The 25,962-nt window shown below is 34.7% G+C and overlaps 1 protein-coding gene across 2 annotated transcripts in view; it reads right to left on the bottom strand.

The window, feature by feature from the left end:
• Positions 1 to 25,962, bottom strand: part of ATG2B (autophagy related 2B) — a 45,058-nt gene that overhangs the window by 9,702 nt on the left and 9,394 nt on the right. Inside the window, exons 7-35 of one of the 2 annotated variants that reach the window (XM_071426528.1) lie at positions 25,771 to 25,871; positions 24,601 to 24,779; positions 23,816 to 23,970; positions 23,019 to 23,130; positions 22,603 to 22,864; positions 21,589 to 21,739; positions 20,965 to 21,057; positions 20,606 to 20,794; positions 19,119 to 19,392; positions 17,913 to 18,018; positions 16,691 to 16,883; positions 16,382 to 16,524; positions 15,143 to 15,300; positions 14,716 to 14,888; positions 14,266 to 14,416; positions 13,243 to 13,442; positions 12,359 to 12,439; positions 10,595 to 10,701; positions 10,242 to 10,334; positions 9,386 to 9,456; positions 8,344 to 8,420; positions 7,939 to 8,109; positions 7,312 to 7,453; positions 6,336 to 6,538; positions 5,201 to 5,427; positions 4,458 to 4,566; positions 2,448 to 2,642; positions 1,830 to 1,931; positions 142 to 220 (exon numbers count right to left, since the gene is read on the bottom strand). In XM_071426528.1, the coding sequence (XP_071282629.1) occupies positions 142 to 220; positions 1,830 to 1,931; positions 2,448 to 2,642; positions 4,458 to 4,566; positions 5,201 to 5,427; positions 6,336 to 6,538; positions 7,312 to 7,453; positions 7,939 to 8,109; positions 8,344 to 8,420; positions 9,386 to 9,456; positions 10,242 to 10,334; positions 10,595 to 10,701; positions 12,359 to 12,439; positions 13,243 to 13,442; positions 14,266 to 14,416; positions 14,716 to 14,888; positions 15,143 to 15,300; positions 16,382 to 16,524; positions 16,691 to 16,883; positions 17,913 to 18,018; positions 19,119 to 19,392; positions 20,606 to 20,794; positions 20,965 to 21,057; positions 21,589 to 21,739; positions 22,603 to 22,864; positions 23,019 to 23,130; positions 23,816 to 23,970; positions 24,601 to 24,779; positions 25,771 to 25,871 (4,297 nt within the window). The remainder of the gene's footprint in view (positions 1 to 141; positions 221 to 1,829; positions 1,932 to 2,447; positions 2,643 to 4,457; positions 4,567 to 5,200; positions 5,428 to 6,335; positions 6,539 to 7,311; positions 7,454 to 7,938; positions 8,110 to 8,343; positions 8,421 to 9,385; positions 9,457 to 10,241; positions 10,335 to 10,594; positions 10,702 to 12,358; positions 12,440 to 13,242; positions 13,443 to 14,265; positions 14,417 to 14,715; positions 14,889 to 15,142; positions 15,301 to 16,381; positions 16,525 to 16,690; positions 16,884 to 17,912; positions 18,019 to 19,118; positions 19,393 to 20,605; positions 20,795 to 20,964; positions 21,058 to 21,588; positions 21,740 to 22,602; positions 22,865 to 23,018; positions 23,131 to 23,815; positions 23,971 to 24,600; positions 24,780 to 25,770; positions 25,872 to 25,962) is intronic. The other variant, XM_071426529.1, reaches the window with a different exon arrangement.

The raw sequence follows: 25,962 nt of genomic DNA, 5'->3' as shown, positions 1-25,962 counted from the left end.
AAAATCAGTCATTAATGTCAGTGCTCAAACCCCAACACAAGTTTTTATACACACAAGATTCATATGTGAATTTATAGACATGTACCCAAATTAAAGGATAAAGAAGCAGCACTTTTATGTTAGATTTTTTTAGAAATATACCTTCAGGATCTGGAGTAACTAAGAGTTCTACTTCTGTAGAAAGGCTAGTGAAAAAGTCCTTCAGGAAAAACAAGGCATCCTAATGGCAAAAAGTAAAATAGAATCAGGTTAACATAAATACAAAGACTTTAATTCTCTAAAAACATTATCTACAATTCCAGATCTATTTCTATGCAGATATGAAACAAAACTTTCTTTTTTCTTTTTGATCCTTTAACATATGTATAAACCACAAAGAAATCTAGGACAGAAACCAGAAGGCCCTCTTAGCCTCTGCACCCTGTTCCATATAACAGGATTTAATGATCTATCTAGATTGGTCTTAAAAATTCAGGGTTATTTTCATAATTTCTACTCTCATTTTTGAGACTGTTCCAGTACTGAGTTCCAGAACTCAGTTATAAACTTTTCTCTGATTTGCAGCAGAAGGTATTTAAATATAGTTTATATTCCTCTCTAGGACTGTGAAAGTCAATCAAATCATTACAAATCAGGGTTCCTCTCTGCTTCATTAAAAGTCATTAATATCTGTGGTATTCATGTCTTAATAATGCCATAAAGCTATTACATCCCAGCTTTCTTTTCAGACAGATGCATTACACTGGTGCTTTATTCATCTTATCATTGATGACAACCAGACTTTCTTTTCCATTTTGACTTCCAGCTGATAAAACTAACAGCTTAAGCAGTAATAACAAGTAATTCTAATAACTGCATGCTGCCCTGTGCTTCCAAAAAAGCTGTGGTTAATTTCATAGAAGTTGTAAAGGTGAATTTTGTTTATAGTACAAAACATAAAAGACTTAAAAAGTAACCAAGAAGGAACATATTTCCTCCCTAGATGGCAGCATTTCCAGACCATTTTTTCCTAGACAAAATTACTGCACACTAGACAGAGCTCAGTTTTGCTAAGAGTGAAATGAAAACCTGGTCTCTAATGTGTGTTGAAAGAAAGAAAAGGTATGGAAGTCCTAATTATGCTCCTAAAAAATCCAAACCCCACATAGCTCTCTGAAGATGACAAATTAAGGAAGAAATGCTTCTAACTGCACTTCACATTTGCCAGCACAAACATATAGAGCTCTTACTGCTTTAGAAAAACCCCAGTGTTTCTTGAATATATCAAAAATACCTTGCACAAAGCCCTGCTAAAGCAAGTAAAACAATTTCTGCTTTTCCTGCCACTGCAGTTGCTAGCAAGACAAAGACTTCAGGTTACAGAAGCATTTCTCAAGTGTCAAGTGCCCTTGACCAACATGTTGTGAGCCACTTTAGGATTAATGATTAATCTTATTAAATTAAAAACAATGAAGTCACTTTATGAACAAACAAAACCAGATCATTCAAGAATAAGTAGTTATTTTTAAAAGCTGTGACTCCAAACCCTTTGAGAGTATCAGAAGTTCCAGGAGGAAAACTGACTGAGAAAATAGTTTTGTCTAAGATATTCTTAGTTTTTAAATAAAAAAAAAAAAATTTGTCTTTGTAATAGCTGGAGCAGAAAGCAAGTTCTAGCATGGATATAAATGAAACAACAGAGATCCAAAGATTAAATAAAAAAGGTATCACACCAAGAAAATGTAAAATGTAAAAGATGCACTATGGCTAAAAGTATCTGGTTAAAAGAAACCCCAGGTATCATTCAATAAAGAAAAAATTATTTTATTTTTTGCCCTGGCACAACCAACCTGGTCAATATTGAGGCGAAGTGGCATTAGTGAAACACGTAAACAACATTCCTGTGGGGATCTGCCAGACTCTGGACGGACATGTAAAGCTTTCACTGTTAACTGAAAAAAAACAAGACAAATAAAATTATTAAATTTCAGAACACCAGCTAGCAAAAACATTTACTGCTAAATCTCTGTACTAGTATGATTCCACTTAGCAATTACAGTATTGAATGAAAACTTCCTCTGAATGTTATAAAAAAATAAAATTAAAAGAAACCCCCCAAAAATTACTAAATCCCTAAATCCTTTATAGAACCAGCAAGACTACTGTTTACCATAAAAATACAAATCTGCATGTGAAACTGTGAAAGGTACCAAAGTAGTCCTGCACATCTGTTTTTTTTAACTAACAATCTCACACCCATTAGTACCTGACATGCTGACATTCAAACTGACTTTTGAATTAGCCTTAATATCCAGAAAGAGTCAAGCAAATAACTATCAACAAATTATATTACTTCAACGTTGCACGAGCCCATGTCTCTGCTTCTGCAAGATCAGAAGTGCACAATGGCCCCCACAATGATAATTCTATCACTATAATTGTAAGAAATTAACATTTCATAGCTATACCATGTTTGAATGTGCTTTTCTGGGCATCTCCTTACTGCAGTAGAGATAGAGAAATTTATTCATTTGTGATGTAGCTAAGCGATCTCTGATCTCCAGGTCTTGAACAATAAAAACTTGTCGTGACACTGGCTGCTCCAACAGACAAGATTCACTTTCTGCACCACCTGGAGGATACACCTCATGCTGGAATTTCACCTTTTAAAATGAAAGAAAACCAGCACAATCAGCTTCATTGATAAACACCATTTAACAGCAGAATAGTTCTTTAAAAAAATAAACAAAAATCAGGGAAGTATACCACATACAAGAACTTTTAAAGCTGTCTACTATTTTAAATTTACAGAAATACTATTAAGATTTCTGAACACTATTCAGGTTTTTACTTATCTAGCAGTAGAAATCTTCCAATTTCTAGTTCCATAATTGTTTGTATTTTAGCATGCAAATTCAAGCCAAAATAAAGAGTACTGACTCTTTGATAAGGAAATTTTACTAACATAAGATAAGGAATCAACTTCACTTTCTTTAACATTGACTCAGCTTTTTCCTCTCAATCCTGACATCTTTCTTACTTTATGGTGAAGCCTGTACCAGGCAACCTTGCAGTTCTTGAATCCTGCAGCCTATAATACTTAAGAAAAAAAATGTTTCTTCCCTACCAACTGACTTCTCAAGTGACTCAATGTAAATCTCATTCAGCATTTTTCTTCAATTCCAAGTTATGTTCGTTTGGCCACCCCCTGATGTAGCTCTCATTTCCAGCTGTGGTGACCCAAGCCCATCATCCCCTGCTCCGCAGAGCCCGCGCATCCCGGCCGGCAGTGAACGCTGCTGGGCACGCACAGAGAGCGGCAGCGGCCCCTGCCGGCCCCGCGCTGAGCCCCAAGGCAACACCGTCTGTGACACTTTTTATTCTCCTTCATTCCTTTAAACATTACTGCTCAGCCGTGTGCCAAGTTAGGGATCCAAGTAGGGGAAAAAACCTTTATACTGCTTCAGTGCTAACACCAACTCTCATTAAATATCTGCAAATTGAGAGACAGCTATCATTCTACAAATGAAGTTTTCCAGGTGGAATATTAAATGCTTCCCGTTCTCCTTTTGTTTATTGCAATGTCATGTTTTTTCTAGAAAATGCTACCCTAAGCATCACATATTTCTGGCAAGTTTGAGGTGTTAATGGGATGAATTTTAAGTTTCAGAAATGCACATAGACTATAAAAAAGGCCTTTATTTTTATCTAATGCCTTTCATATTTATGGAAAGATTTGAAAACATCTTATTTTAAAAATGGGATGAATTTTAAGTTTCAGAAATGCACATAGACTATAAAAAAGGCCTTTATTTTTATCTAATGCCTTTCATATTTATGGAAAGATTTGAAAACATCTTATTTTAAAAAGATTCTGTTATTGATCCATTTAACATGAAATATGTTTAACTCCTTGCCAATATTATTCACAGCACCAGAAAAAAGCATTTAGTTCCTACATTAGAGCTAACCACAGCCTAAAAACAACTAAGATACTTATGCCTGAAGGGTGCTAAATATGTTAGGGGAAACACAGAAACAATACTCTGATACAACTAGATGTTATTTCATACCCAATTATCAAACTGATACACTGAATATTCTCAAAATATCTATGTCTTGCTTATTTTGTTGGAACACCTAATTTCATATCAGGGATACCTATTCAGAATGGAACTAAAGAGAGGAACACAGAACAGCAGTTGTAAAACTTGGTTATAATAAACAAAAGCTTTTAAGAATATTGTGATGGATATCCTCCATCTTTAGAAACAAGCTTATTCAGAAAAAAAATACTATGCTAATACTAACAGTTTTTGTTGAACAAATTCTACATTCATCACCAAAGTGATTGCTTAGATGTAGATATTGTTGAAAGAAATAGGACTGAACTCTAATGGAAAGGTGTTATCAAAGGAGTATAACATGTAAAGATATCCACAGAGAGAGTCATGGCTGAGGCTGTTTCTGTTACTCACCTTGCTTAATTGTATTTCCATTAGGAAGTCTGGGTTTCTTCCTCTTCCTCCACATGCTGTATTCCGTCCATGCCTTGTTGGTGTATGAGAAGGAGAACTATGGGGACTTCTGCGGAAATTAAAAGGAAAAATACTTTTGCAGATTAAAGTTATCTCACTGTTAATCTACAACTAAATGCACCAGATGTAACTTCTTACTCTTTTAATTATATTCAAAAAAACCATTGAAATTACATTACTGTTAACTAATTAATTTCTTTTTGTTCAAGTAAAACACATCTAAGCAGAATGCCAGGTGTATGCATCCCACCAAATTAACATTCATAAAACATTTCCTTAGTTTCAGCTGTAATAATTTTATTCTCTAGCTCACATGACATCCTGTACATCTTACACTTATGCTCCTTAAGTCCTGATCTCTTTAGGAAAATTTGACTATCAATATTACTTAAAATGAAATCCATCCCTCCACCCCGCTCCAAAAATCAGCAAAATCAAACCCAGCTTGTCCAGGTTAAGACACAGGAAAAATACACTCTGATGTGTGGAGTTGAACTGAGTGAGAATCTAGATAATCTTTAAGATCCCTTCCAACCCAAATCATTCTATGATTGATTCCCTGTGAGAAGGAAGCCAAGAAGCAAGCAAGGGAGACTTGAGATTGAATAATAAGATTACTCCAAATCAAAAGAAAATAAATCATTTCTAAATTTTCTAACCACATAATTAGATCAAACACTTACATGAAACTTTTAGCTGGAGAAGTTGGTGGTGCAGTCCCAAAATCCCTTCCACCATAAAGATGCCAAATAAGAGATATTTCCTTTACAACATAGCGTACCAGAGGAACAGGAAAATGAAGTGGAGCTTTGCTTGTATCCGTTTTTTTTATAGGTTGACTGAAATGATTTTCCTTTATGATAATTGCATCATCAACCATTATTTTTATAACTGGCTCTTCCTCTTTTTCCTAATTAAAAAAAAAAAAAAACATACAGCATTGAGAAGGTGAAATCATCTTTATTGAGATGTCCAATTCCTTCCTATGAAAAGGAAACTTTTCTGTATTGTCTTCTAAAGCTTATACAACACATGATCAGTTTAGAAATGTTTCTTATAAACTACAGACAAAAGCATGTGAAAAAAGCAGAACCTGTGAAGTAGTTAAAAATAGCAATAAAAAACCCCAAACCAAAACAAAAAACTTCCCCACCCAAACTATAAACAAAACTAAGTACTAGTTGAAAGCAGGCAGAAAACCACAGAAGAGCCCAGGCCACCCTATTAGCACTTCTGGAAACAAACAAGCTCAACTTCAACTGGGAAAATGCAGCTTCTAATCAGGGACCCAAAAACTGCTTCTGTCCATTAAGAAGAATGCCACCAGACAACATGCAGAGGACAGACATTGGTGTAAAGTGACACAAAAATTTATGTCTGATGTTTGGCAAGGATTTTAGATCCTTAGAAACATTGAAAGCTTAGATTAAGAGAAATGAACAAAAGATTAGAAGACATGCAAAGCTACTGTTTTGATAAATGCTGGTTTTTGCTTAACACATTTTTTTCCTAACCATGCCATTATTTTAAGTTGATATGACAATGATTAAACATGACTAAAATGTAGGAAAACTGCCAATGTTTAATGTAACACTCAGATGAGAGAACAATTACATAGTGTTGAGATATAGAAAAATCATATCTATTTGAAAATACTTGCTCTCATTCCTAACAGCAACAATCATGAATTCCTTCCAAACAGAAAAGTATCACTAAGCAATCACAGAAATCTACATCTTATTTACCCAGGCTTTCCATAAGCTTTTATCTAATTCAGTTTATATACAGACTTTTTTAGTAATTTTCAAAGGATCTTACAGCAACAGCAACTTTAGGTGCAAAAAGAATGCAGAAATCATCACTTTCTGCTGGAACATCTCCCATGGCCTCACTTATCAGGTGATGAGTAAATGAAGCATAAGTGGGACTTGGCTCTTGTGAGACATTTCCACTTTCATCTGGAAACAGGAAGAGATCTGAGCAAGATGGCTCTTGAGTTTGAGATTTGTCATCTAAAACTCCTGGGAGTTGAAGGAGGATGGAGAAAAAACATGTTTCAGTGGAAAAATCCTTACAAAATATGAAAATTAAGTAAACTCATGTTTGCTACTTCAATTATATCAAGGAAATTTGCTTATTATATCTTGAATCAATTCCTACTATAAATAATATACAATTCTCAAGTTTCTTATTCTGGTAGTAAGACCACAGCATCAAAACCTTTCAGTACCACAGTGACTGCTCACCCTCTACCACAGAAAAAAAGAACAGAGATCACGAAAATAGTAACAGAAATCTACTTGCAGTACAAAATCCTTATCAAATTTAAACTTGAATTACACTCTGATACAGAAGCCATAATCCTGTGATAAAATCAACTTTCTTGTTCTATCTGCTAATTGAAAAAATTCTTTATAGCTAAAAGTTCTTCCTGTGACTTGAAACTGTACCTTCTTCCTGGACCTCTCTCTCATACAGAAGAGAGGTCTTTATTCCTCCATACTAACTTCTACTCCTACAGAATTTGGGGTCTTGATAGAGTCCCAGAGACAGATTTCTTCCCTGCTGCTTTCAGTACCTCAGTAATGTGTATTTGACTAGAAGCTCAAAGTACTTCTGCATTACTATTATTAAAAGCAAGAATCTGTTCCATAGTTTGAAGACTTCAGACATCCTAAGTACCTGCTCCCATTTCTTATTGCAGCATCTCTACATACACAAAACTTTCAATTCCACTTTCTTTCCAGAAAAGTTGTACTTTATCAGTAGGGGTATGCCTTCAGGAGATTCTCACCATTAGACTCTTGCTTGGTGGCAGAAGCAGTCTGTTGAGTCTCAATTTCTTCCATGGCATCACTCATCAAATCCCGTAAAATCTGCTGCTCTGATTCAGCAAGGCCTGGTCCGTGGGAAGATGGTTGGCTAAAGGTCTCTACCTGTAGGAGAGGAACTATACATAGTTACATCTCAAAAACAACAAATGTCAAAGAAGATTTTCTTAGAACAGCTTGCTTCACAGCTCTTAAACTGTGAGAAAAAAACCCTTAACTTGTTAAACAGTTAAGTGATCTGAAACACCAAGCTGGATGATTCATAAAGTAGGTTAGAACATTATGGTTCAGGGTATTTAGATCTGAGTACCTGGACAGTCCATGTATGTCATGGAATTTTCTTCTTTAGATACAAAAAAAGTACAAGAGGTAAACAGAACAATGTTTTGAAATATGTAGTGACCAAAGAAGGAAAAAACCATTATTTTAACCCTGAAATATATTTTAAATTAAATACAATTAGATACAATTTGATACAATTTCTTTGCAGAAAATCACATCTTATTTGTAAATAGAATAGGGATTAAAATTAAAATATATTATTACCAAGAACCAGAAAGTTAAACTGCTATCATTTTGCCATTCTATACCTTCATTTTTGGCTTGCTAACTCCACGTTTAACCTCTGTCTTAGCAGGTGGATGTAAATCACCATAACTTGCAATATATTGTATGAGATTCATTAGTGCAGCACACGAATCAGAGCAGGTACGAATATGGATTACATCACTGGAACAGTGCAGCTCAAAACGAGGTTTAGTCTAGATAGCAACAATGAAAAAACAAGAACAAACTTCAAATTATCCTGATGTTCCATAAAAATGACATATACACAGCTATTTTTAAATTATTTTACTTAACTAGTCAAAAAATGAGTTAAAAAATACTGGTAAACTGAAAAAGCTTCTTTGATTTTAAGTATAATAAAGTAATTTTCAAATCACAATCTCTCATGAAGATTTTACATTTTATTTTGTTTGTGATTAAATACTTACTCTTTCTCCCTCAGAATCAGATTTTACTGTTGTAATGGTTAGTTCCAGCAGTCCCATATCCATAACACGAACATAATCTGAAATATGATCATTTTAAAAATTACTAAGAAAATAGCAAAACCCTATATACGTAGTTATAAACCCATTAAAACCAGCATGAGCTGGAATCAAAGTCTTTTATATCTCTGAATTTCCTTCTTCTATGATGATTACTTTCAGAGTTCAAGTTTCAGCTACTCAAATGAAGAACTTGAACCTTTTCAGTCCAATGTATCACTCCCACTTCCACCATCTGTGTGCAGTGTAATCTTGTAAGATATTTACCTTCATCCCATCTGTGTGAGTTAGAGAAACCAAGGCACACAGGAGCTGAATGACTAAACATTCTATCAGTTTTTAGCTGAAGTGAGAGAGAACACATGTTCATACTGTACTAATCTTTCAGTGCCTTTAATAACTTATTTGTCCTCTTTTGTTGTTTAAACAAAACAGGCATGCCTTTACTGTGTCCCCTACTGGAGATCTCTTACCTAAGCTAAGTACACATTTGTGGGCACAAGGTTTCATTATTTCTCCAACTCCTTTGGTAAATATTGATTCAAGCTCCTCAGTCCTTAAAGGTTCTTATCATTTCAATGAGATCAACCCAGCTGGTATGATTCTTTTCAGAACCTACAACTCTGTGCCATATAGCACCTTTCAAGTTCAACTATTTATAATATATATCTCATGAGATCTCTTTTCTATGAAAATTTCCTTCTGTGAAACTCCAGATTTTTAAACATATGCTTTTTCAAATACCCATTAGTAAATTGTAACAAGAGGAATTTCAAGGTGCTCTTCTCTGACATACTTCTGGATTCACAAATCCAAACCAGAGCACTCAGATTTTTAGCAACATTGCACTATTCTCTCATACTCTACTTGCTGCTTCTTATCCCCTCAGTCTTCTTCTTAAATAACCTTTATGTATACTGAATATGCCTGTAATTTTGGTTTTTTAGGCTCTGCAATTGATTAGTCACATCTAAACCATCCTTACCTCTATGGAGGTTCACCATGACAGTGTTGCATTTGTCAGACAAATGCAAAGCAGCTTCATCTAAAATTATCCTAAGAGACAAAAATAAGATGAAATAAAAATGCTTAAAGAAATGCTGGGCAATTAGTAAGTCAAAAGAAATTAGTATATAAAAAATATTTTAAAACACAAATATACCAAGCATATCTTAAATTCAAACTCCTCACTTTAACCTTTCATAATTTTTAAATCTATTGACAATTAACCACTGCAAGATATTTTCCCCATTGCTAATTATATATTTTTTACATTTCAGTTTATATATTTAATTCTTCCTAGAATAAGAAATAATGCCTTAATCCTTAACAGTTATTTGTATTTTTGTCTTTTGTTTCAAGATCACTTAAAAGGTTTTATCAATAAAAATAATCAACTTGGTAGAGATTTCACAACAAAACAGGTAAAACAGAATGAATATTCAACTGAAGTTGCAAGAAAATTATTAGAAGTTACAGATACTTTCATTAGTCATTAAATATTCAATTAATTAAAACACTGTCGCCAAGTAACAAATTATAAGAAATCTTAAGGTCTTACTAATTCATAAAATAGACATAACTTCATTTCAGGACATTGCAATCTTATTAAAAATGCAGAATTGCTCATTGTTAAAAAAAGCAATCTAACTAAAAAGTATAAATAAACAAAATTATTTAACCTAATAAAACAGAAGGATTACATGTGAGCAAAGTGTATTTCAAAAGACAGAAACCAGTGTGATCATTTATACAACATGAAAGCTTCTGAGGTCAAAAAAGCAGACAGGCATTACAAGTTTTACAGGAGCTTACATGATTCATAATAATTTAAATCATACCTGAGAGTAGAAGAGGATTTATCTACTGCAACACTACTGGAAATGCTGAAAGTTTCAACAGTAAGGAGAGATCTGACTGGCAAAAACAAGGGCCTAATAACAAATTGGAAAAACAAATTAGTGCTCTGCACCTATTTGAAGTTCACTCAAAGCCTTACAGATTACCTAACTCCATCTTCTCAGATCTAGGCAAGTCATATCCTACTTTAAATTCCTTCTAGTTAAAGGATGTCTGTTAAGTATTTTTTCCAAAAGTGCCTAAGTAACTATTATTCATAGTATGCAAACTTAAACATTCCTGAAGAGTAAGTATACAGCTGCAGTGTCAAGTGACACACTTACATTTTACTTACCTGTAATCAAGAGCACAACTCCACAGATGCACATGAAAAGTTGTAATTGTAGCTGGAGGACTATATCCCAGAACAGGCTCATCAGAAATATTCAAAAAATATAAAATCTAAAAATCACAAAAAATATCAATACTTCAATATCTATTAAATTAACAAACAACTACACATCACAAAAGAGCAAAAAAGAAAATCTGTAACAGGTATGACAATAAAACGTTAGATTAGTAGAAGGAAAAGGTGTGAACAGCCTCAGATATTTAAAGATGTTTACTCAATATCTTATTAGAGAGAAGCACGGAATGTAAGCAACACAAAAAACCCCCATAAAAACCGCATAAAAGCTTCAAAGCTATGGAAAAGACCAATCCAGATACACTCAAGTGGCTCCTTGTAACAAAGCTTCACAATGCATTTTTAAGACACTGCCCAAATAGAGTCTTATTCATCCCTCTTTGTAGCTGTTATTACAGTGTTTGTATTTTCCTTGCTCTCTCTCTGAAAAGTTAACTTTTAGTTAACTCTGCATTGCTCAAGGTATCTTCAAGTCTTTCTTGAGGGTTGGATATGGGAAATACACTCGTAACCATATTGTATAAACAGCTTTTTCATGTACTACCACATAAAACTAGCTGCTATCCTCCTCTGTAACATCTGTCATAGTTCCCTCTTAAATATGTTATACTATAGAAGTTCTTAAAATATTCCAGGCCTGGGGTATACCATCACTGCTAGTCTTTTAATTTTTTCTTCTAACTACCTTTTTGGACAATTTTTTTATTTGATCCCTCCCCCTCCAAAACAGATTGCCTGTGATGCACATGGAAATGTTACTTGAGAAAAATTTCACAGAGCAAAGAAGCGACATGGTGTAAAGCAGGTTACACAAACCCACAGGAATATTATACTGAGGAGAAAATAAGGGCACAGCAGAGTCCAAAGCCCCAAGTTCAGCTCCACACAGTTATACAGTAACAATGCATGTTAAAATCAGCATATTATACAGACTGGAGGATGAACAGGAGCAGACTGAGTGTCAAGGGTTGCTGTTTGTAATCCAGTATGGGGCAGTACATGCAAGGACACTGCTCCTGTGCTAATGGCATGTTTTGCCTTGTGCACACACACAGATCAAGGGGCTCCAGCCCTGTCTGCTGTGCTCTACCTCTGCATCCACACCTATGACTACAACCCTTCTCATTCAGAAGTGTTTGTGTAAACTGCTGCTCACTGCCTCCCCAAAGTCCTCCAGTACTGCTTTTCCAGCAATACAAAACAAGAAGTATACAACTGAAAAATGAGACTTGAGGGATAAAGTGAGCAGAAAGGAAAAATACAGAAATGCTTTCAGAACTACAAATAACACATTTGTTTGTTTTGAGGGTATTTTTAACTTAAGGATTATTTACGTACTTGAATATTATTGCACTGAGATTTTTCATCTGAATTTTAAACAAAACCCAAAGCCCAAACCCCAACAGAATGAAGTAAACCCTGCCAAGAGCCTCCCTGACATGTTATGGGCAGAAAGTTAGCATGATGGAAGGAACAGTACCAAGTGGATAGACAAGAAATAATTTAAAAGTAAGATTATCATCTGTCAGTGGTCTCCAAGAGAAACGGGAAAGAAAGAACAACACTTTCAAGAGCAGAGTATGATAATAAAGCACAGCCTAACATCAAGACTTTCAATCAAGATTTCGTTTGATAGTTAAGGCAATGAGACTGAAATTGAAGATGTAATCAAGAAAACAGCAGCAGCCTGACCTGTTCATGCCAGCTTAAACCTGAAGGCAACACACGGTGCTGAAGGGTGGCTCCTCGCAGTCCAACAGCTACCAGAAATTCCTGCACAACAAAGTTGCATGACTTGGCTTACATGAAACATGTAACTATTCACATGTAGATTATGAAACTGTGTTACCCTTCTGCACCCAAAAATCTCCTGGTGTCTAGAAAAACTTTGCTTTCCAATACAGAAACCCTGGATAACACAGTATCATCATACTTTCTGCAACAGGACACTGCAGAAATGGCAGTTTTGTGGTGGTGGTAGGAAGGCAGGCTGCCTGCACATTCACTGTAGGATACAGCAGAAATAGGAGTACCAGCAGTACCAACTTAAAGGAGTTCACATGTGAGACAACTGAACACCCACAACATTTTGCTGGTCTGCAGAACCTTTCTTTAGATAACTCAACCAACCTGTTTGTCACCACTGGGCCAGCTAAGAGGTCCTCTTTCAGCCACACTAATGAATGCTACTGTCATTTACCAGTCCTATTCCAAATAGGTAAGCAAAGGCTGCCTATTAGATGACACTGCTAGTTAACTGCAGTGTAATTCTATATTTGTTCTTGCCTGTTTTAACAACAGAGAAACTCAACAAAAACAAAAAATGTCAACTATTCAAAAAATGCATTTAGTAAAAAAATAGTATGATCAGCAAAGTGAAGCATTGGAAGAATTAGTAAATTAAGCTGCTGCTTAAATTTTATAAGCCACCCAAAGATTCTAAGAGAAAATTCAAGTTTGAAAATTAATGTCTGAGAACTATATGGCTTCTTCATCTGTAACCCTTCTAACTCCATGTCTAGATGCTTCCATAGAACTGAGATAACTCAACTTATGAAAGTACAAATAACACAAACCTTTGTATTGCTCTCTATTTTATCTGATTGGATTTTGACTGCAACAGTCAGCATACTGGGACTATCCATTCCTACACCATCTGAAGTAGTCCTACTAAGACCATCCTCTTCAGAAAAACAAATAGTAGGCTCTAACCAATGGGGACGTATTGTGCTGGGCAGTCGTACTTCAGAGGAAGGGACAACTCCATCTACCAAACCTGCAAAGAGATTTTGGAATGAATTACCAAAGCTGTTACTGATGAAGTGTGAAGGAAAATCCTTTTTATGCTTAATGCCTACAGAATTATTTTAATTATCAAAGTTAGTCATGCTCAACAAAGAACTTTGAAGGGAAGGTTATGGGTGATCCAATATTTAAAACCACAGTTCTAGCTATCATCTTCAATGTGTCTATTAGGGATTGAATTTTTCATTTGCCCAACAAAATAGAGATGTTGAAATAAAGGACAGAAATCTCCTACAGGTTACATGGAGAATATGTGTCTCCTCTTCATCTTATGAGATGGTGAGACAATAACTAAGCCTTGCACTGAAACATGACCACCACTGATTCACAGGCATCTGAAAGGGAAACCTTGAAAGGTTTAACTACATGGGGGTTACCAGACATAGACAAACTACACAGCCAAAATTCTTCACCTGTGGATGACAACTAGCTACTGAAGAAAAACACAGCAGCCATTGGTAACCTGCAGTTTTTTTAAATAAATAACCAATAACATGTAGGAAGAGTGCATTTTCATAGTAAAGAATAGGCTGTCCAGCTAATTTGCCAAAGGATCACAGTATCTCTGAACACCAGCAGTTGTCTGGAAAGTTGAGGATAAACTTTAACTAATTACAGTTATAATGAAGTTGCATTTCTGTAGCATTTAGAAACATTAGCCATAAATTATATTCATTGTGCCAAATGACACACTAGGAGAGTAAAGAGAAAAAAAATACAGCATTTTCCCTAAAAAGCTTCAAGCTTAGGTGATTTCAAATTTAGCCCCAAAGCCACCTCAATCCCATCCCTACCTTGATGATATAAATTGAGGCTGCTAGAATGGAGACAAACATAGTGTCTGTCCTCAAAACCTTCATATTTAGTCACACTGAAAAGGGAACCACCGTTAAACTCAAACCAAAATTCACCATATTTTCCTTCCAGTGTATTTCCATCATCCTGCTGAAGGAAGAGAAATGATAAAATTATTGTTTGTTGACAGTTTGCTGCATTTAGGCAGTCTAAACTAACACAACACTTGCTATCAATACATGTTTTCTGCCTTGCATTTCAGTTATTCTCGCATGTAACAAAGTACACAGAATTTGCAAAATACTGTGTTGCATTACTGCCTAGTTATAGTAGCATAAAGATTACAGAATTACTGTTAAAAATACCACCTGCTTCTAGATAGGTACATACAGCATGAAGGGGCCCATGGTCAAAACAACAAAAAACTTGTTCCAGCCCCAGTGCCTTACCTTTACATCTGTGAATATTGACACTAATCCATGTGTCACATTTAGCAGAACAGACAGAAAGCTCTGTGAGTTCTTATTTTGTGAGTCAAGCTTTTTCCTTCTGCGTGAACGATAGTTTGGATCGACAGTGGAATAATACTGTAGTGTTTCTTCCTCAGATCCACTTTCATCATCTAATAGATAAAATGAAGTACAACTCATTCTCTTGCTAGTACACATATTATGCCAATAGCTCACTCTTTCTCCATTGGTAATGCAATTCAATTTCACATTTATTTTACCCAATTAAACAGTAATCTGCTTTTTTTTTCCCCTTGGTTTATGTTTTCCCATAAGTTTACAAAATCTTTCCACTAACATCTCAATCACTTCAGCCAATTACACTTCTAAAGCACTATAGCTCTAGATAATTTATTAAGTGTATTACCATAATGAACTGCAGATTTAAATTGACTGAAGCTATCTTTACTGAAAGTGTTGATGAGTTGGCTGGCCACAGATAGTCCAACACCATAAGAAAGGTTTTCAAATGTTTCCACAGGAGATGGAGCTGTGGGTTCCCACAACAATAAATCATTGCTGATCCTAGGAAGAAATACATTATCATTACACAAAATATATGAATATATTCCCATTTTGTATTCAGTCAGTCAAGTATAATTCCTTTGCAGACTTTATATAACAGATTCCAGACTACATAAACAGAGAAAATAAAGTTCACGAGCACAAAACAATAATATATTCATGAGTAAAAGCAATAGAAAAATGGAAGTAACTTCTCTTCTGTAATTATGGTATGCACATATCAAAGTCTAACATGTGATAGTGACACAAAAGACTCTATAAGTGGGTATATATTTGCTCAGTAGGTGGGAGGGGGAGTTGAGAAACCCTTATTTTGATCACGTCAATTTTCAACTAAGCTGCAGAAACATTAATTCTTTTGATTTCAAGTGAGTGTGTCTGTCAGGGTAAAGACATTCAGTACAGAAGTATTCCAACAAAATAGTCAATGGAAGGTTCTGCTTTGTCACTGTGGAAGTGAAAATACTGGAAGTAATGTCTATCAGAGACTAAAATAGCTCACAATCTCTCTTGCATATTTGCACAGCACAGTAACAATCTAGTAGTATTTTGCTGGTTTTCAGACAGCAAACTAACAGAAATAAATGAACACCCATCCATAAATTTGGCTTGCTTTCTCTACATTTCCATAAACCTTTGTGAGCCTTACAAAACAGGATTAGATTTTTTTTCTGACTGCCTTGCAAGCTCTAGATTTTTCGATGGGAAGAGTAAAATTGAGTGCAAGTTTCTGAAGTATAATAATCTGTTTAAAGAAGAAATCAGAAAGATTAGAGCAAAATGAAACATTGCACAGAGATCTGAACAAAGTGTTCACTGAGAGCCAAAGACTATTTAGCTTCACCCTTTGTTCACAAAATCTGCCAAACACTTTTTAGCAGTCAGCTGCCATAGCACTGATCAGGTGCATGACACAGTGGTGTCATGTTAACTTGGAAAAATATTTATATAGCACTTTGTGTTTTTCAATAAGCTATACAAATGAGTTCCTGCTATACCTGCTTAGACAATTGCTTTTATCAAAAGTGACACAGAACTGAGAGTACAGGTCATGATAACCAAGCAAAACAGTTATACTTGCCTGTTGTACAGTTTTTCATAAAAGCTTTTGTTTGGTAGTGTTAAGTGAATGTTTGGTAGTGTGAGTTCCAGTACATAATGAGAATTGCTAATTGTTTTATCCTGAAACTCAGTCATTTCAACTATATCTCCTGGCATCACCATCTGAAAGAAAAAAGAAAAAAAATTCTTAAGTTAAAGAAAAAAAAACCACAACCAAAAAAACCCAAAACAAAACCAAAAGTGGAAGCCAGAAGTTGCATGTAAAGTAGTGAGATGGTATTCATTTTCTCTATCATAAGCACAAAGCAGTAACAAAATGTTACAGTACCTCTTCATTTTCAAACATGACCCTACGAGAAGAAAATGGAGAAGGCTCTGGTCTCCTAATATCACAGACATCCTTCAAAGAATGAGACCCTCCTTCTTCTTCTTCTTGAAAGTTATTATCACCTTCTTCCTCCTCAGCTGCTATCCTTTCCAGAATAGAGTGCACAGCCAGAGGGTTTATTTTCAATACAATCCTGACATTGGAGAAGTTAAGCAGAATAAGCCATTAGAGATGCTTAAAATGTTTATATTTATGCTCTGTCACATGTTCACTAGTTCTACTGGCTTGCCTTTAAATACACATAGACTAAATAACTCAAAATTCCAGGGACTTTTTTATTAGATAATAACATATTTTATTACCCAAAACAGTACTACTAAGAAAAAAACTAACTTATACACACAAAGGAACGTGGTACCATCAGGTAAAAGAAAATGTTAAGTGTCTGCTTTTTTCAACTCCATTAGGTGATCATATAGGTGACCTAAGAAAAGTCTAGCACTCTCTCAAAATAAAACCTGTTTCACTAGACCATTAACAGCTATAAAAATGTTCTGCTGCATGGTGTAGCTTCTTACATGTAAACACTGTTATAGAAAATTTTATTTGTGCCATTATAAAAGAAAAAATGTCCACAGAAACTTACTGTCAGAAAGCCACTGAATTTTGTGGCAAACAATGTACACAGCAAATTCTGTAGCAAATCTAAAATTGCCTCTTTAAACATCTTATTACATGCTTCAGCTGCCAGGTCCTTCTCTTCAGTAAGTCTGAAGCACTGTATTGCCTTGCATGTGATATCAGCTGCAATAATTCAGTCACAATATAATTATTCTTGCTATACTTATGGCTTATATTATTTTGAGGCAAAATTCAACTAGGATGAGTGGTTTGGTATTCAGTCATGAATGCAGGAGAAAAGGTAAAGTAAAAAAAAAATGGGAAAAAGTTTCAAGTCTCTAATCATTTATCTAACTTTCACTGAAATTTACTCAAGTCCATGCAGAAGTCATACATTAAAAACCATATTGCATTATTATAAATGTAGAAGTTCCAGGGTTTTTTATAAATTCTTGGAGTCTTTTTAATAGTTACATACTCTTTCTTTGCAAATTATTTTCAATCATCTACCACACAGGCATTCTGGATTAAAATTAGAAAAACAACAGTGCTTCATAAAAATTTAATCAATCCACATTAAAAACATGAAAATTTATTTTACCGAGGCCAGTCAAAATTGTCTGATGATGATGTTATATCTCCATCTGTGCCACCTGACACCTGAAAAAATTTTACTGGTGTTTCTGCATTATCTTCTTCAAATGAACCTGAATAGAAACGAAATTTTTTAGAAATTAACAGATGAATGACAACTGCTAACTTCAGGTCAGCCACTCCTCAAGTTGGAGTGAAACAAGATTAACTAGCCAATGCTACTTATTAAGCTACTTAGGCAAATTTTGTCACCTCTTCTTCCAAAAAATTAATACTAACTTTTAGAAACAAAAATTATTTCACATTATTTTTAGCTAGCAGTAGTTGGAAAATCAGACACTTCTAATGCACAGATACCAACATTTACATTTATAGCACCACTATATTTTGTCACAGCCTTGATTAAGTACACAAAATGAGACAGCAGAGAAGATTGCAAATATAAATCAGTCTCATAGATTTATTACTTTGAAAGATACTAGAGGCATGAAATTATTAAAGTTTTTCAATGATAGTTATTTAGGGAATCAATCTTGGCATCACAGCACTTCTAGGGTTGAAAAGGACCTCTGGATGTTATCTAGCCCAACCCCTCTGCCAAGGCAGGGTCATCTAGGGCAGGTTACACAGGAGTGTGTCCAAGGTGGGCCTGGGAGACTCCACAACCTCCCATGGCACCTGTTCCAGTGCTCAGCCACCCTCAATGTATAGAAGTTCTTCCTCATGTTAATGTGAAACTTCTTGTGTTTCAGTTTATGGCCATTGTTCCTTGTCCTGTCTCTGGACACCACTGAAGAGAGTCTGGCACCATTCTTTTGACACCTGTCTTTGAGATATTCACACACTTATGAGATTTCCCTCTCAGTCTTCTCCAGATTGATCAGGCTCAGCTCCTGCAGCCTCTCATCATATTAAAGATGCTCTAGACCCCTCATTAGCTTTGCAGTCTCCACTGGACCCTCTGCAGGAGCTCCTTGTCTTTCTTTTACTGAGGAGCACCAAACTGGACACACAGCCTCTCCTCATAGCAGTATTGTTTGGACTTTGCTATTTAGTACAGAACACAAAATTACAGTAGAGATATCATATCTACTGCAAAATTCAGGTGGAAAGACACTCCCTGGGTTACTCCATATGAGAGAACCTCTCTCTTAACTACACAGTACCTAGAAAAATAAAAAAGGACTTCTGAATATAATATTAACATTCTTACCAGTTAGCTCTTTAAAGGTAAGCTCTAATTTAACTTGTTCTGGAGTCGAACCTCCTATAAATTCAGTTTTAAATTCCATATCTGTAAATTCAAGATGAAGAATCTCCTTCTGAAGTGATTTCTTAAACCATGGTCCTCTTTCCTGATCTGACCGTAGATCAGGTATTGGGAAGCGAACAGAGAGTTTCAATGCTGGGGCAGTGACTTGAACAGAAACTCTACAGTTTGCAGGAGTATGAGAATCATCCAGAAAAACTTCAGCAAATGCTTTATGCTAAAAGAATCAAAGAATAAAAAACAAAACACAAACCAGAGTGAATAAAAACCCCTCTGAATTAGAGAAAATAGCATTAATGGTGACTATGGGGAAAGCTTTTGATGATGTAATATCTGAAAATGAAAAATAATATTTGTATCACAGAAAAAACACATCAAGACCAACTGCAACTGTTCTTAGGATACTTTTCTATTATAGGTGTCATGAAGATTCTACTTAGAAGTCAAGTTTTTGCAGAGATTAGCAATCTTTAAAAAAACCTGCTATTTTTGCAATTATTTTTCCTCTTAAATTAGATAGTGAAAGTACCAAACAATATTCAGCTGCAGTTAGGAAATACCATGTCGGAGACACTTGTTTAAAAACTGCTGCTGTTGAAAAAGTAGGAATTACTATCATGTGTATTTGTCCCTTTCAGGAAGTCAGGGTGTCCAGCTCCTGTCACTTTCATGTCCTTCATACCCTCCCCACTTTTGCTGATCATTGAAAGGAATCAAACTTGCAAGACAATTATATTTACAGAAATAATTGATGTCTTACAATTTTAGGAGTCTTAAATAGTTTTGAAAGCTGATTTTTCCATAATCAGTAAATGCAGCAATAAAATTACATGAAGATTTTTGGTGCTGTGCAGAAAATCAGTTAAATGCAGGTAATCATTGCTCAAGTATTTTAAGATAAGTCTTTAAGTTTAATGCTATTGTGGTAACCCAAACCAATGCAAATAAGCTTCAATTTCTTTCTGCTGGTCCCAGAACACTAGAATGCAATGCAAATGGCCCCCATTCTCTCTGTCACCTACCCCAAAAGCAGGTAATACACCACAGAGACAACTAGGCTGATTGTGACAATTAAAGATTTTAGAAGTGGAATTGTTAGCAACACTTTCTATCAGCTGCTGGAGAACATAATGGGACAGATTAGGGATGAGAAGTCAGTCAAGATTACTCTTTTTTGCCCAGTTCTCCTTGCTTCAAGAAGCTGAGAACTTAGGCAGTTTGTGAAGCATCTACCACTGTCTTTTGGTCTGCTTTCAAGCACAAAATCACTGAATGCAAAATGAGACACAAAAAAAAAATCTCATACTAAAAAAAAGCACCTCAGCCACCACAAATCAATGAGAACTAGCAGTCTCAGGCTTACTATCACCCCGACTTCCTCCTGCAAAAATACGCAGCAAGTTCATTAATCAATCTCACTTTAAACTTACCAGACTTATGTGCTTATTGTAAGAAGCATACATGTGAGATGCCATCATCTCCACTGTAGTTAGTTTCTGGGGTTGAAGTAAGGAATTTAATCTGTCTACAATACTAATATCCAGCTCACAAAACACTGGACTTAACTTTATTTGTAACTCTGCTTTCTGTGGAACAGAGCTGAGTCTCCCTTGACTACCCTGAAAAGAAAGAGAAGAAGCACTAAAATCTTCAACACAATACAGTGAAACAAATTATAATAAGTAGGAGTTAAGAACTCTCTGTTTTACAGTCAATTTTCTGTTCAAATGAACCAAATTAGACAAAGGTTATTGTACAGAAACTTAGTCATTTTAATCTCCCACCTTACCTGAGGTCCTCTATTATCTAAATGCTTATAATGCAGCTGAAGGCATGGCATAGAATGAGAATCATTTCTTTCTTCAGAATGAAATGTCAGCAGCTTCAGGAAAAAAAAATTCAAAATGTTTAATAAATAAGAAGGAGTTGCCACAGGAAAATATATTTATGACATTTTACTTAGAGCAGACAGGTAACCACACACTGAAGTCAGTGAACAGAGCCCCAGCTCAACTGTTTACTCAAATCCACATATTCAGCTACCTTACTGGATATCTCTGACCAGTAAAAGAGCTGGAAGAATAATCACCACCACAAGAAACTTTGCATTGCTCAACTCCATTGCTTAGAGTAAACGTTTTCCAAAAACTAATACCCAAACGACGTCAAGCATATTTAAGAAGTAACTAACAAAGTTTGGCTACCTGGTGCTGTTCCTGTCAGGTATGACAGAAGTTGGTTCACTATTTGAGCTCAGAATTAAAATGTTAATTTTAACCTTAAAACTGTAACATATTTAAAAAACTAAAAAACATTAAGAAACATTTAAATTACAACCATTTTACAAATCTACCATTCTCAGTTATACAATTAACATTTTCTTTTTCTGGAACTCCTTTTATTTTTAACATACCTCTGTATAGTGAGGCTGCATGGAATGAGAGTCAGTAGAAAAAAGGCATTCCAGGAATTCCATCTCACCAATGGATAAGTCAGTACTAAAACTTCGTGAGGCAGTCCTTTGTCTTTGCTCATAAGACACTTTGATGCCAGTACCTATAAACCTGGATTATTAAAATTAATAATTATTAAAAGTAGCATAAATCAATAACAATTATGGAAAGTCAAAACTTAAGTAGGCAAAAAAAGGATCTACAATCATTTTTAAATCATTAAAACATCATAATTTCTCCAAATACATGAAAATATCTAATTGTAACAGATTTAGCAACAAAGACAATGAAGCTCATGTTACATAATCAACAATGGTCAGCATAGAGAAATTTGTAAAGTACATTTTAGGCATCTATCCTGAGGTGCAGTTCATATAAAACTAACATCCTTAGACAATGAAGTAGTCAAATGTCTCACAAAGTCTAAATTACATACATAAGGTAAGAAAAGATATATATACCCTTAAATATTTTACTTCATACACTGTACTGGGATGGTAAAAATTTCTGCAAAAAAAAGACTGTTGCCTGACTTTATTATCTTGTTCTCACTTAGACTTTATCCCTACTGATATCATATTTTGCACTCAGTAAAACCCTAAGCTCCTTAAAGCAGAAATCACTACATTGGAATAACAACAGTTCTGTAAAACACAGCTATTTCTAAAGATATTTACTTAATTATTCTTGACTCTCTAGGCTTCTGTCATAGAAACTGTACTTAATTTAATTAATCTATTAAAAAGCTAGGTGATTTTAATGTTTATTCTCCTTTCTTTTTCTGTTTCAACTTTTTTTAAAAAGATGTCTTGAACAACAGATGTCAAAATTCAAGACTATTTTGAAATTAATAAAGAAGACTAATGCAATTCAAATATTAAGTGACACAATTCCTATGGTAATAAACTTACTTTATTCAAATTTACTTAAAATATATTTTTGTTACTTATATTTATTAATAAGCAAAGTTATACCTAAGGTGATCATGAGAACAAGCTTCTGCAAATACTTCTCGGAAGGACAGAAAATCTTCTGTTGAAAACTTAACTGGCTCAATCTTTTCTATTCGGGCAAAGAAATCCCGAGCCATTGGTGTCAATGGGTTAAGGTTCAGTGAACTTTCAGGTGGGGGTAAAGGGTCAATATGAAGTACAGACACTGAGAAAGTTCCAACTGCCAGTCTAAAAAGTAGCTCAGGTCTGGATTCATCCACAGAAACAGATCTGGATGGAATAGCTGAAATACAAAATTAAGTTCACGTAATTTTTCAGCAATAACACATTTATAAAATCATCTTACTTTTGATTTTCATTTCTTTTTACCAAGTTGCTGCATAACAATTCATTTTCATAATTATCTAGGGAAAACTATCAGTTTTGTTGTTACTTACATGTCCTTCTTATGGAAGTCTGGTGAACCATATTGGCTGTTAGTGAGGAACCTCTTGGAGGCTGTAATTCTTGTTTGTTACGATCAAGAAAATCACCCCAAGTTGGCTGCAGCTAAAACAAAAAGATATATATGACCTTAAATTTGCAAAGAGTTGTTAGACATTGGATCAAACATAAATAATAAGGTAAATTACCAAAAACCTCCAACATGCATAAACAATCAACAGCATGCCATTTCATGGAGAATTAGTGCTCAACTTATTAATGCAGGTATGCTTTATTTCAAGATATGCTTTTTAATTCCACAGGTTTTTAAGGCTAAAGTTGCACTCCTCATGAGCATATATTTTTCTAATTCTACAACTACTCTCCATGGTTTTCATTACAGAAAACATTAGGTACACAACAGATTTGGGAAAGATAGTGATAACAATAGTTTTTATACTGTCTGAGGAAAAATTTAATACTACAATTTCATAAAACATTGCCTGTGTAGTCTATTTTAAAAGAAAACCAGGTAGTACACATGCAGCAATTAAAAAGAAAATAAATCATGAAGCATCCTCTATAAGCTTCAAGGCATTTGAAAACACACATTTCCTAGTTTAGCCAAACAAATGAGAACAATTCCAATACCATTTCCATAGCAGAAAAGGAATACTATCAGCTCTAAACATTTCAGTTGTTCTAGAATTTTGCAACAGTTCCTGGCATTGTAAAGAATGCAGCAATTATGCAACAGTTTCAGGCAGAAGTGTTAATTTCTAAAAGATTCCAAATGCAGTTAATACTATACCACTGTAGTGCTCAGTGGAGATCCTGCTGGTGTAGTTGTGTATGTACTGGTTAAAGACAAGTCTAGATCCATGGTTGGAGGATCTCCAAGAGGTGGAAGTGAGGAAAGGCTGTGGGACATGTCCATTTCAGCCATTGAGAAGAAAACTTCTTCCTCTAGTAGAGAACCACAGATAATTGAGAGTTATCTACCAGAAATGTATTTTTAAGTCTAGAAATCTAACTGCTAGACAGAATAACCAGCTAAACACATCATTTACAGAAGTCCCAAGTTTTCTTGACATGAGACTAGTAGTAGTAGTGTCTATGGAGAGAGATTAAATAAAAATCAAATTACAAAAAACCTCATGAATATTAAAACAGTTAAATACCTCATTTTCATATTCAAGTTGATATAACTTCTACAAATTGATACATTCTCATTTTGACAACTATTCCACATTAAAAATAGTTAGCAAAAAAGTATTCACATAAAATCAGGTAAATACAACTATTATTCTAGATATAATTTCCTCAACCACACATTTGAAAACATGACATGCTGTATGTGTTTTTAGCATGTTTCACATTAACATAAACTGAACAATTTTAAGGAAATACTGAATCAAGTTCAGCCTGATACCTAAACTAGTTGATTTTTTACTGAACTTTACCATTAATGGCATATAATTACTTCAAGTCAAACTTATTTTAATACATAAATTGGTAAGATTAAAAGATGAACAATCAATTTAAACAATCTTAACAACAGGTTATTTGCTATTTTGCATCATCTTTTATACTTGCCACGACTAGAAGGCGTTCTGGCACTCTCTGTCTCATAGAAGCTTTGCTCAGATGATGCTCCTGCAGATAAAGACTCTTTCCTCAAATAACGTTTCAGCTCCATCTGAATCCGATACTCGTCCTCCTGCTGCATTGGCCGGTTCTTCCTATCTTTATTTGACAATTCTATCCTGCTCAGACTCTCTGAATTCAAAAAAAGGACAGAAATCCCACTGTAATTTCCTGTATCCCTAATAAAATTCAAAAATTTATCTGAAAATGAATCATTGGTGTATATATTTGCATGTGTAGTTATATATCAGATGTGTGTGCTTGTGCATTTTTTGCTGCTTTGAAGGTTTTATTTGTTCAGAACAGATTACTCTCTCCTAGCACTTATTAACTTCATATCTGATGAAAACATTTCAAGGTTATATATGCAGTATGATGGCATATAAGATGCATACATTTCTCTTCTCAGTCAGCTTTAGGGACTAAGGCCACAACCCCTTAAGGGTTTTACTATTAAGGAATGACCAAAGTTTCAGGTTTGAAGATGACACACATGGGAAACTGTATGTAATACTTTTCCAGTTGTCCAAAAACAATGAGCACATCCAATAAAACAAGTAGATCAGTATCAGAAGAATATTAAGCACCCACCCAGGATATGACATATCTTTCAAAAAGATTATTTACCCTAACAAGTGTTGCTACATAAAATAGATGAGGGGAACAAACCAAAACACTCTCATACTTCTACTGCAGTAGCTGAATAGCTGCTTTTAGTTCTTCACAAATACAGACAAACTCAATTACAGTCTGTTCAGTATTTTCTGTGCCTGTCACTAAAACAGAATAGAGAATAGAATAGAGAAGCTAAATTCCTCTTGTGAAACAGAAGCTGCAAGAACTAGAATTTGTTCAGTCTCCTGGTTTTCTCCACCTAGAATTTCCTCATTTCTTGTATTATTACACAGTTATGTGTCAACCCTTGTTTGCTGGTTTGTTTCATTACTAGATGTACAATTTGCAATTAAAGACAAAAAATTAATCATAGTCCTAACTCACAGCAGCTACAAAGCATTTTACTAATATCAGATAAAAACTCATAATACAGTACCAACACAATTTTTTTTCTACTGAAGAAACATTTTCATCTTGCAAAAATCTTTTTGTTCCTTGTAATACTTGCCTGGTCCAGCAATAGCTGCTACCATGTCCAATAGAAGATGAACCTGCCTTGGTGACAGAAACAGATGTACAGAATCTATTTGTCCATCTACATCCAACTAAAAAGAAAAGGAAAGAATGCTGTCAAGAACACTGAAGGAATTTTTCTTTACATTACTTGAATCAGTTGTTTGGATAATAGATTTTTAC

The sequence above is a fragment of the Agelaius tricolor genome, unplaced genomic scaffold (assembly GCF_023055355.1).
Source record: "Agelaius tricolor isolate 1412-34295 unplaced genomic scaffold, bAgeTri1.0.p SCAF_5, whole genome shotgun sequence".
Taxonomy (NCBI): Eukaryota; Metazoa; Chordata; class Aves; order Passeriformes; family Icteridae; genus Agelaius; species Agelaius tricolor.
This window is presented reverse-complemented; position numbering and strand designations above follow the sequence as displayed.